This window comes from Copadichromis virginalis, linkage group LG13, assembly GCF_057382275.1.
Source record: "Copadichromis virginalis isolate Kocher_CV1m ecotype Utaka linkage group LG13, C_Virginalis_male_GT1.1, whole genome shotgun sequence".
In the NCBI taxonomy this organism is placed as follows: domain Eukaryota; kingdom Metazoa; phylum Chordata; class Actinopteri; order Cichliformes; family Cichlidae; genus Copadichromis; species Copadichromis virginalis.
In genome coordinates this window covers 14,936,259-14,948,634 of record NC_140630.1, presented here as the reverse complement: position 1 = coordinate 14,948,634, position 12,376 = coordinate 14,936,259, and the positions used below count along the sequence as shown (strand labels likewise).

The window sequence follows — 12,376 nt, the reverse complement described above, 5'->3', positions numbered from 1 at the left end:
GCCTGTCATTCCCTGTAATATTCTGCAGATTGAGACAGAGGGGAATTGTCTTATTTCTCAAGCTATTATTGTGTCGTGGATGTCCATAACTCAGAGATATATGGAGTCTGAATACTTCTGGAAAGTTTTAGGAGTTCGGCAGTTAGGTGCTTGCTTCTAGATAATGGGAGCAACCCTAAATAGGGCCGTGCGAATACACACAAACAAACAAAGCAATAACGTATTTTATCGCAGACAACTTCATGGATGCGTCTGCAAATCAGAGGGCTTATTTTTATGACTCCGCCTAACTTATCTTTCTCTGACTGTGCTCTGTCACCCAAGTATTTTGTACCTTTTAAATTTATATATAACAAAGGCAGCCAGGCCCATCAGGACAACTGACACCAGCATGATGACCGCCGTGCCGCTGTGGCCACTATCACTGCTGTCCACGAGAGGAGCTTTGAAGCAGAAAGATGGAGAAAATGAGCACATATGCAGGCCAAGATTATATAGCAATTCTGTTAAATATCAGTCAGCGCAGTATAAACAGAGAGAACATGGAAAACGAATACAACAATATGACAAAATACATAAGCTGTACTTTCCAGACTTCTGTTTAATTTTTAATAAGCATTTGAAAAGCTGAAAGCTCGTTCACATGTAGATCTCATTTTCAGCCTCAAACTAGAAGAACCGCACACAGTCTGGCCCCAACACGACCCCAGAAATGGGGTCTGGAACACATCTCTAACAAAAATGGATCAGACTGCCTGCCATTTGTTCAGGTAGGTGTGTGACAGACGCAGCAGGCTCACCTGGAGACAGCCGTGTGGCGTACACGTTTACCTGCACCCCCGGTTTGAGTGTGAACTGGATGAGGTCTTGGTTCAGAGCACTTAGCAGAACCTGAGAAAGCTATGACGAGAAGTGGCAGAGCGGAGAAGGCTCAGTTAGCGGCAGCTGTATAGGAATATTTCACAGTCATCAATATTTCAACCACAGCCATTCCATCCAACAGCTTGAATTATGGATCAGAGTTTTTGCTTCCTTCTAAAGAGGAGCAAATGGTGATGTGACACAGGGAAAACCAAACCTGCTGCACTGAAACCTAACAGGCTTTAATGGTGGGGGAAAAACCTTATCAGGTAACCAGGTGTTCTGCTTATGGTGTGGCAGTGACATTAAAAAATAATCTTCTGCCATTTCCATCACAGCGGGGAGTTTTTCAAACTATTTCCTTGTCATGCTTCCTTTTAAAGGGAATGTGATTTGCCCATTTATAGGTTCAGTGAGGCAACCTTATTGGAAATCAAAGTGTGTTCTAATATCTTAAAATTGCTGTTTTAATTTTTCTCCCTGAAGAGACTCAAGTTCCCCTGCTTTTCACACCTTGATGAAGCAGTCATTTAGCAAGAGACCAAAATGCCTTCCCAGTGCCCATTTGAGTCCTTAGCCATGCCTCACTAATTCCATCTCGCTCTTTCTAAAATCTTTCCACTGGTTAAAATTAGACCGCTCTACACAGTATGAATAATTACTTTTTGTTCTAGTGGCATATCAGGGTCAGTAAATCTATTACACATTTTAATAAGCTCCTCCACACATGCACTCATCGATGCACATGTGTATGTGTTGGCGCTCACTCAGTGCCTCCACATTGCAAGTCATTCACTGGAGATGAGAACAGTGAACTGAAGATTTATTACCCTATTGTCTGTGAGGTTCTGCCAGGTAATCAGACAGGCTTTAGATAAATACATCTCTTTAATTCCCAATCCCAGCCGCCTGCCCCAGATTGTCTCCTTTCTCGATGGTGCCAATTATATGATGCATCAATGTAATTAAATACCTATTAACGTAGTTCAAGACTGACTGTGAGCCAGCAAAATTATGTTTACTTGTGATACATTGTAGTCTCTTCCGTTATGAATAAATGAGCTTGTCTAGCTTTAAAAAAACATCTCTGTTTTATTGCTTTGTTTACCTATTTGATAGCTTTTCCGAACATGATGCACGATACATTTCCAGGAATATTATTTCACAGCAAGAAAATAACAACCACGAAGCCCGGGCGGCTTAAAATAAAGTTGTTATCGTTACCCAAAGGTTTATGCAAGTCTCAAAACTTCACAGAGGTGACTGTCAGTCCAATTTCACATTCTGAGATACTCTGAGTGTTATTTCAGTGCGCTGATGGATGCAGCAGTGCTTTTACACGGGAAGGCATTGCCCTCTAGTGTTGACATAAAGTATTACATTTTAGGAGTGCCTGAAATACAATATGAATCAGTGGAAACACTGAAATAATTAACAGTTTAGTGATACAGATTTAAAATCAGTTTGGAGGTTCTGTGAAATAATACGCGTGATAAGGAAGAGAAATACTGATTAAATAGGGGTATACTCAAAAAACAAGAAAGTGCATGAGGACAGACTATTGAGACGCTACTGAAAGATTGGCTCGTGTAAGAAAAGAGCCTATGGGGTCTATATAATAATAACAATGAGCCTATATGGAACACATTCCTCTTATTCACTGAGTTCTCACTTGATGGACTACACCAGAGTTTGTGCATGCTTTAGCCCAATTACCACAAAAAATGTACAGTCCTCATTACGGCTGACCTTTTCCAAGGCATAACATCATATTTTTCCTCACCACCAAGCAGCCAGTGGCATCCATTCATTTCACAATGGTATGAAAATGCATTTTCAGAGACTTTAAACTTGGCTGACTTCGGTAATCCATCACAATGAGCATCACGTCTGCATTTATTTTTGTCAGAGTTAACCTTAATGTTAGGTGGTGATGGAGTGCAGACTTTCCAAGTCAAGCTGCACTTAAAACTGTGTTACTATGCAACTATAATGTAACTCTGACAAAAATAAGAGCAGACATTATGCTCGTTTTGATGTATTGTCTTGCCAGAACAAGTTTCAAGTCTCCCCAAGTTGATGATTGGAATGGAAAAAAAAGGGAAACTGTGGCACCAAAGAAGGCAGAAGACATTTTAAGAAGTAATAAATAAAAGCATAAAATAATTGGATAATAATTAGGTAGTCTCTCGCATAACAGACTCTGTCTGTCAAACACATAAAAGAAAAGAAAAACTGGAAACAGGAAATAATAGTCAGTAGTCAGAGATAAGAGAGGGGGAATTTGTGCAAATACAATTTCATTTCAGCGCACACATACTTCCAGTACTGTGGACAAACAGAGAGAAAGGGAAGTTAAGATGTAACTCTCCTTAAAACACTTCTCCAATACATATAACCAAGGACTCTAAAAACAGCTTGATGCTCCACATCAATCGGAAATTGGAGAAAGAATCTTAGATAATTAGGGATGATTGCAGCAATATATGAGAAACTGAAATTTATGCAAAGAGTTTCTCAGGGGGGGAAAAAATCAATGCAGGAGGCAGTGTGGTGAAAAAAAAAATTGCAGACCACTTTCATTTTTATCCTTTAGCTTAAGACTATGGTATGGTAAATACAATGTTCTGTGTATCTGCAAAGCAAGATGCAACCCTGTGGTGACAGAAACTGTTCTGAGTTTTCGTCTGGGTTTGTATTTTTTGAAAGCAGGAGATAATGATGTCTGGTTTCCGAATGTTATTTTCTAGTTTATCAAGAGTTTTGTGATTCAGCCTCAGTCTGTCTTGTCCCCGGTCCCGGTGTCAAGCCTGTGAGTCTTAGTTTTGTCTCTGTGGTTATCTTACTTCCTGTTTTACTTCAATAGTCTCCTAACACATTCAGTTTTGCTTCCCTTGTCTCATTTGTCTAGATTAGTGTCACCTGTGTTCACACCTGTGGCCTGTCCTCTTGTTACCTCATGTGTATTTATGTCCTCAGTCCAGTCAGTGAGTTTATGTGGTGTTTTTAGAGTGCTACTTTTGGGTCCTCTCCTGCCTGCTAGACAGCTGCAGTGATAGAAAGATATGTTTTTAATACTTAGCTTATACTGATAGCTCAACAATCCTGTATGACACTCTGAAGGAAAGGAGGCATTCTCCTGAGATGTTCTCTCCTGAGATGGTCTCTTAACTCCTCAACTTCTTGTATTTATTTATTTTCTTTTGTGGATTACAGAAAACCAAAGTGTACTGAGTATCTGTCAAGGACCGTTATAGTGATTTATGAGACAGTACCTGATCCAGGTGTGCCCACTTTTCATCCATGGCTCTGTCACTTGGCCTCTTCTCAGGTACAATGAAAATCTCTGCTGTAGTTGGTAGCCCTGGAAGCACTGTGACCAGGAGCTGATCCTCACTGATTCCAGTGACCTTTTATAATAACAACAAAACCTCATTAAAAAAGGTTTTTGAACTGACACACTTTGAGGTGATAGTGTGCACTACGGCCCTGAAATACGATCCTTGGGGGTCATCTGTATTAACGAGTAAATTCTTTCTGCTTTCTGCTTCATATATCATTTGCCTAAGCACCAGTCACTGTCGAGGTATAATGCACGAATCAAGTTAAACATGCAAGTTCAATATGACAGTCTTTGGTAAAGGCCAGAGCTTTTAGTGCATTTGTGCCGTAACCAGAGGTCTGCTGTCAGTTTCTTGGTGCAAACTGTGGTCATATCTGACAAGACAGAAGGTCATAGTGAATGTTTCATACTGAGGGCTACTGTCGGATATATATAGAGCTCAGTATCCAGGTCTTTTACATAACCCGCTGCTTTGATCACATCCCCACAGTGTCTGAAAGAGAAAACCAGGCACATTTAACCACAGTGTGGCTCTTTTTTACTAGAGGTTGTGGTGTTCTCTCACCGTCATTCTCTTCTTCACAGAGGCAAAAGGCAAGTGTCATAGCAGCACTTTTACTGCCCTTTAGTGTTTTGACACGTTCAGTTGAAAGCTTGCGCTCGTAATAATGATTTCGAGTGATGCGCTATGTCAGCGTTCAGAGCGAAACGACTAATTACACAGCTACTGAGGTTAAAGACACTGCAGCTATTGGAGTGAAACACTTGACAAGATCACATGCATACATTACAAATGTAGCGTAACCAAAATCTTAAGTGTTATCAGCTCACTAGACAGTGACTAGAGTTTTTTTCCCTCCTCCACACTAGTGTAAAGCTGCTAATTGCCAGAATCTAAATGAGATTTCTGAAGTTTAGTTTATTCCTACTCATGTTACAGCCTTTATAACACCAGCAGCTGAAAAACTGACCTGAACCATGCAGTTTTTCACAACTCTGGCGATGTCCTCTCTCCACTCAGACACCCCGGGGTTCAGCTCATCCAAATTAGATGAAAATGCCAACACGTGTGAGCGGAAATAATCTGAAATATAGGCAGAAATCTTCTTACTTCATGAAAAATAAACTCTTTAAACAATTATCCACTTCACACACTTCAAATAACCCTTACACTGACTGGCAAAAGTGTCGTTTCTTGCATATATTTTTTGGTCTGGTGACCTTCTTATTTCATTTTAGAATACATTGTTTATTCCTGTGCATGCATCATTAGCTGCAGCTAAATCCTCAACTTTGTTTATTAGCTGCTACAAGAAAAGACAGTCGGAGTGCCAGTGATAAAATGTATTGATTGTACTACTGGCAGAATGTAAAATGAACTGCTTCACACTGGAGATCTGCTATAGCGCTAAGTGTTTTATTAGATTCAAAGAGCAGCCCCAGGACTTCTCAAAAATTGGTATTTTCATTAAAATTTACATCTTTTTAAATGTTAGTAAACAATTTATATCAAAAAGAAAATAAATAGAAATTCTGTGCAGAGTTTCTGCTGTCTTTGTTACATGTATTTTTATTGTTTATGGTGAGGGTGGCACAGAGGTGCAGTGGTTAACACTGCTGTTTAGCAAGAAGGGCCTCGGTTTGAATCCACTGTGTGTCTGTGTGGTGTTTGCATGTTTGCCTTTTGCCTCCATAGGTACACTCCAGGTATAATTTCCCCCCACAGCTCATGACATGCATGTTGATTGGAAATTCTTTGTAAAATTGGCCACAGGTGTGAGTGTGAATGGTTGGTCCTCTCTGTGTTAGCTTTGCGATATTCTGGTGGCCTGTCCAGGTTACACCCTGCCTTTCACCCTGTGATGGCTGGGATAGGCTCGAAACTTTAATTGGATAAGCAGAAGAAAATGCATGCATTTAAAGTTGAGTGATGGGTCCTGTTCATGTGCCAGTTCCATATGTGGTACAATTAACTTTGCAAACTAGCATAAAAAGTGAACGAAATTTAAAGAAATGCTCTGTCATTATTTATAATTACCTTCATTTATACTAGAAAAAAATAGCAGTGTCCTGGCCAAGAAAGACAACAGTGCAATCATAAGTTGCATAATTTAGTAGCACATACACATTCAAAACTATACACACATTGTTAATTGCAAGCAATAAAAATAAAAATAAAACACAGAAACAACCAAAATTCATAAAGTTGATTGTCTGTAAAAAATGAATATCTTTGTAAAAGTAATTGTAATTCCAGAAACAACAGGCAAAACATCTGGAGCCTGAAGTAAATGCCCCCAAGTCATTAAAAATAGAATTAAGTTCATTAAGTAAGAACAGTTCTTACTTAATGAACTGGTCTCACTTGCTTACCCAGGCTTAAACTTGGATCATAGAAACACTGCAGCAATGCTTTTATGTTTTCTGGCACATCTCATAACCCCTATAGAGCTTTCACATGATCAAAACTGTAGTTACTAAACTAAACAATTTCTACTGCAACACAGCCAGCGTCCTTCACTCATGAATGGCACGAGATGTGGCTGAAAGAAGCATCACTGAACCCTTTTTTTTGTGCTGTCAGAAGCCATAAAGTTTTCAAGTTATTCACTCTCAATTTCTAGAGGCAAAACAATTATCGAATGGCTACTTAAGTGCATTAGGTGAAGAAAATGATGGTAACATAAAAAAGATACATACCATAAACTGATACCCTCTTTTGATCTTGATGGACAGTGTTGCCCACTGAAGCCTGAACAGTAACAGTGTGAGTTCCCTCCTTGGAGAAAGTGAAGGGCATTGCGCCACTGAGGGTCACAACAGGCTAAAAAGGCATAGAGGCATGAGATGAGATGAAACGGTCTACTATCTATCATGCTGCTCAGTAAACAGGCGGCATGGTTTAGTAGGAGAAAGTATGGCTTACCTCCGTTTTGTTATCAAACCACCAGTAATAAGTGACTGTTCCCACATCACTGGGCTGTAGCACTGTGGTAAGGTTTACTGCTTTGTTCTTGATGACCACTGACGGAGCAGAAAGCTGGACCTGCTCGAGTTGACCTTTAGAGGGAAAATACAGAAACTCCAAAGTCGTACCTTTTGTTAAAATGCGTAAACGTAAAGCTTTCATGGTGCTCCAAATTTCAAGAGAAACCACGTATTTGATCACACAGTATTCTGGCACAACAATGGCGGCCTGGAACACATTGACAGGCAGGATGGAGCTGAATGCGCTTCAGGAGTGGTTTGACAAGTGTCTGCAGATGTTTTGATGTTTTTGCACCCATGAAAGTGCCACTATTGGAATCTGTTATAATGAGGTAAATTCAAGCTGACCAGTGGCGCTCTTTTCTGTCAACAAGGAGACAACAAACAGCTGTCTTTCACACCCACGCTGGATGAATGACACTCAAAGCTTTTTTTCTTTTTTTTTCGGTGAAGTCTTACTTTAATGAGCCGATCTGAACCCGCAGAAGGAGCGTGAGTGCATTTTCAAACCACTTTTTCACTCTAAAGGTTCAAAAGTCCAAGTGTTTTGATCTATTTGAAGGCTGGTGCAAAGTTAGCTGTATTATATACGTGTATATTCCAGCTCCATATTTTTATTTTTGGACATGGCTTTGCATGATTCAGATTTCAAAATAATCCTCATTTATCTTACACTGGGCCATGGTGTAGACCCTCAAGCTGTTTTAGCTCCCTTTAAGCCAACTTTCGTCTGATGTAAACAATTAACAGAAGGTTTGAACAGCAGGTGGGTGGGGCATCTGTGAGCTAGAGCTGTATTGCCTGAGCTGATTGTATTAAAGATGTCACTGACATCATACAACACCAAGATCAGAAAAAAACTGTGTGAATCATGTGAACTTTTAAGGTTTAATATGAGCATTGCATTATGAATGATGCCTATAAATCTAGCATGGAAGTGGAAGTGTATGCATTATATGATTTTGTATGCTTTAGCAGGAGCTTATCCAGGACAAGTTACTTTTTTTCCACTCACAGGAGACATGGAGGTAGAGCACGATCCTTTCAAAGCCCAGAGCGTTGTTTGCTGTAGCAGAAACTTGGTAGATGCCAACTTTACTGTAGATATGCTTGACCCCGTCGTCGATGGAGCTTATATTCACATAGGATATAGTGGTTCCATCACCAAAGTCCACTGTTATACTTGTCATGGAGCCAAGACCCTTGCAAAAGAAAAGAAAATACCAGAGATGGGACCAAGTCATTGTTTTGCAAGTCTCAAGTAAGTCTCAAGTCTTTATCCTCAAGTCTCAAGTCAAGTCTCAAGTAATGTCAGGCAAGTCAGAGTCGAGTCTCAAGTCACTGGTGTAAAAGTCCGAGTCAAGTCACAAGCCTGAAACTTTGAATTTCAAGTCCTTTCGAGTCTTTAAAAAAAAAACGAAAAAATAATGTTGCAGTTATGCTAAATGTAAATATTAGACCATGTAATTTTAAAATCTGTGTTTTTCTCAACACATGACAAAATAGTGAACTTAGAAAATATACACAAATTGTGAAATTGCACCTCTTTAAAATGCAGCTCAATTAAACCTAGCTCCAAGAATAATTTTCACCGACAGTTCTGAGATACGCTGCATGTTATTCTTGGATGCGGTTGTAGGACCGGCTTTAAAATCGCATGACAAAAATATCATACACATTAAAAAGAACTGCATCACCAACGTAGCCTGGACAACATTTGCTAGTTAGATGAAGTCAGCTATCTCATTGTAGCATATTTATATGCATATTTATAATCATACGGTTCTTGGAGTGAGTGCACACACTCGTGAAGTTTAGTAACTTCCGGTCACTGCAACAAGCCCAGGTACAGTTTACCGACGGATGGGTACAGGACCTTGAAATGCACCGTGTAGAACGAAAGACCATCGTACGTATCATAAGTTTACCAGTCTCACAAATTGTCGTCATAAATACACATTCGTTAACCGTTTATTAATAGGACCTTTGAGCTCAACGGTAATTAATTAGTAGTGGAAATAATTTCTGGTAGCATCACAGAAATGTAGCAGTGACAATAATACTGTATGCTGTAATCGTACTGGGCAATTAGTGATACAAAAAACCTGTTTTATCCTGTGAATAAAAGTATATGTTTTTGTTAATGTACCATAATAACAGAAGCGAAACACAATATTGTGTCAGGACAATTCACTATTTATGCACAATAAATAAAGGAGCATAGCGTGACAATTTCTGTTCAGCGCCAGACTTGCTTGTAACCTATATCACTAATTATGTTATGAAAATGACGTATTAACTACTAAAAAACACTGACCTTCGTGTAAATGCTTGGAGCAGACTAACCTTTGATCTTTGAGTGGCTGCAATCCAGGCCATCCGTCGCCTCTTTGTTACTTCGGAAACATGGCTCGAACAATTTCTCTTCAACGACGTAATCCGATAACAACCGATCTCTTTACCCGTCGGCTTCCCGTGGCTGTCATGCGACCGGCTATTGCAGTTAATAATACAACAGCTTCTTGACATTTTTGTGTTTCTTTTTATCGCTGTGTAACTGATTTTAATTGAAAGCCTGCGTGCGCTACTACCGCTTGCCACGAGTTCCCAGAATCCTTTGCGGTTCTACCCGTGAATGACGTCACATTTTCAATCTCTATATAATATGCATGTTAAATTTTATATTTTGGGTAAAATATCAAGTCTTTTCAAGTAAACCGGTTCAAGTCCAATTCAAGTCCCAAGTCATTGGTGTAAAAGTCCAAGTCAAGTCACAAGTCTTAGAACATTTTTTCAAGTCAAGTCTAAAGTCATAAAATTAATGACTCGAGTCTGACTCGAGTCCAAGTCATGTGACTCGAGTCCACACCTCTGGAAAATACTGTCACTCACGCTGTAACCTTGGTTGTTTGTCAGCATTCTCGCTGACACACAACCGTGTGCTTTTTCTCTAATATCTACTGGAATGAGATCATGCTGTAAATCATGTCACAGCATATTTATTTGATGTGCTGCTGCTCGGTCCTCTGTGATATGTTCATGACAGCATCTTGGTATACAGTACACCAATAAAAGAGCATGCACCCTAAAAGCTTCACCCTATAATGTAAAGTACATGGGTTTTTTTTTTCTTAAATGAACTCAGCACCTCTTCCAGAAACACCAAGAAGGTGACATTCTTTCCCAAAGTTGCTACCAGCGTTCCCTCATTGGTGAAGAGCTGGAGGCCCTTGGGAGCCTGACTGGGACACTTTTGTCGTCTGGGGCTGTACTTTAACAGGTTTCCCTCGGTGCAGTTGTTAGACAAAGCTCTGTGATATCTAGAATTCGTAAAAGAAAAGAGAGGACTTCTAAAATAAAGGACTGTCAGACACGGCATGAGCATAAAAGCAGGCACAACCCATGTAGACAGTGGATACGACTGTTTGTCATATTTAACTGCTGTATTAGGTGAGTTTAATTAGCCTGTTATGAATAGATATTAATGCAAACAGATTTATTACTGGATATTTTTTTAATCATATTTCCCACATATGTTGGCTGGTTTAGTCTTGTTTAATGACTAGTTTTTAAGCAGCATGTGACGTGATGTTCAGTGTGGTGGGAAGCCTGTGCTATACAGCTGGCTTATTTTGGCTGACAGTTAAATAGTGGCAATAAATATAAGCAAGCCTCGCTCTTAATCTGAAGTAAGAAAATCAGAGGTTTGATCTTTTTAATTACCTAAACTCCACACACGTCTCTTTCAAGCATGTTTTCCATCTGTTTTTAACCTTGGAAATTACATTGTATGAAAACTACTATTTTAACACAACAACTGGTGATTCATGAAGGCTGATTTGAAACTAACTAAAAATATTTGTGCATCTGCTGCTTGTTTTTCTGGCATCATTTCAATCTGGTTCTACCAGAAATCTCATCCTGTGAAAACTGCCACCAAGTGCTAGCTCGGTGGGGGATATTTGATCTCTCTACTATTGATGGTCTTTACTGTGCAATGTAAACTGCATTGACAAATAAAACTTGAATTAAATCAAAAACATAATGAACAAGTGACTCAAGCATACCCTGTGGTGTTGAGAAAGCTGTCCCCTGCGATGCAGTCTCTAGATGTTGCTGAATGAACGAACCAGAAAGCTGGAGCACAGGTGCCATCGATCTGCCTCTCGAACCCATAGTCGCTGTTTCAGTAGGGAAAAAGACACTATTATCAAGATTACGGATCGTTTATTTATATATTAAAAAAATACCCAAACCCCACACCAAAAAATAAAAATAAAAAAATCAATAACTACATGCATCCTTCAAACAGAAATGTTCTGGGCTAGAGAAAAGTCCCCACAGCAAAGCAGTATTTGAAGTTTTGATGTTTTTGGGGGGGTTGCATCAAATTTCTGAGGCAGCAAAAGCATTGTCTGTGTTAACACAAACACACAATTATAATACCTCTGCAAAGTATTCATCAGTAAGACTGATCTGTCAGAAATCTTTCATCATGATCAGGGAAACACTCTCTCAGGAGCCAGAAGTCATCTAATAATAAAGTGGTGTTAAGCTTGTGTTATATTAGTTTGTGCTGCTCAATCAGCACCGGTTAGATGAGAAAGATAAAAGAAAGGATGAGACAGTCTGAAGTGATAAACAAGTATCGAAGCAATACTTGTTAGACATACAGAAGTAGCTAATAATAGAGTGTAGAGTGAACCACTACTGCTATTCATTATGGAAATCTATTCAAGGGCACTTGAATCATGCAGCAATGAACCTGCTTTCATGTGATTGCGAAGGCTGGGCACCCACATTTTTCTTTATCTCGTGATCATGTGGTGTTTAAACTTTTTATAATTGAGATTTTTCATACTTTTGCGATGCATATTATCATAAATATAAGTTTGGGTAACACCGTGTGGTAAAAGTGACATGATAAATGAACTGCACAATATACTAGGAAGCAGAAAAACATCTGTGTTCGTGAAACTTTTTTTTATTATTATTATTACCAAGTTATGTCCTAAATTTACAAAAGAACATGACTGAAATAGGAATAACAAGTAGTGAATTATAAAATAGATCTTTTCAAATACTGTTCTTGTTGTGCCTTAGGTTTACTTCACAGACTCTGCCTCTGGAGATTGATAAAGTGTTGTGCATTGGATTTAATGAAGTGAAAAGAGTGTAGCTGCA

General features: G+C 39.2%; 1 protein-coding gene across 1 annotated transcript in view; it reads right to left on the bottom strand.

The window, feature by feature from the left end:
* LOC146695377 (VPS10 domain-containing receptor SorCS1-like) overlaps nt 1-12,376 on the bottom strand; it is a 51,433-nt gene that overhangs the window by 2,368 nt on the left and 36,689 nt on the right. Inside the window, exons 17-25 of the mRNA XM_085477487.1 lie at nt 11,260-11,373; nt 10,341-10,512; nt 8,208-8,394; nt 7,131-7,264; nt 6,905-7,028; nt 5,176-5,288; nt 4,137-4,271; nt 801-900; nt 335-443 (exon numbers count right to left, since the gene is read on the bottom strand). Of these exons, the coding sequence (XP_085333613.1) occupies nt 335-443; nt 801-900; nt 4,137-4,271; nt 5,176-5,288; nt 6,905-7,028; nt 7,131-7,264; nt 8,208-8,394; nt 10,341-10,512; nt 11,260-11,373 (1,188 nt within the window). The remainder of the gene's footprint in view (nt 1-334; nt 444-800; nt 901-4,136; nt 4,272-5,175; nt 5,289-6,904; nt 7,029-7,130; nt 7,265-8,207; nt 8,395-10,340; nt 10,513-11,259; nt 11,374-12,376) is intronic.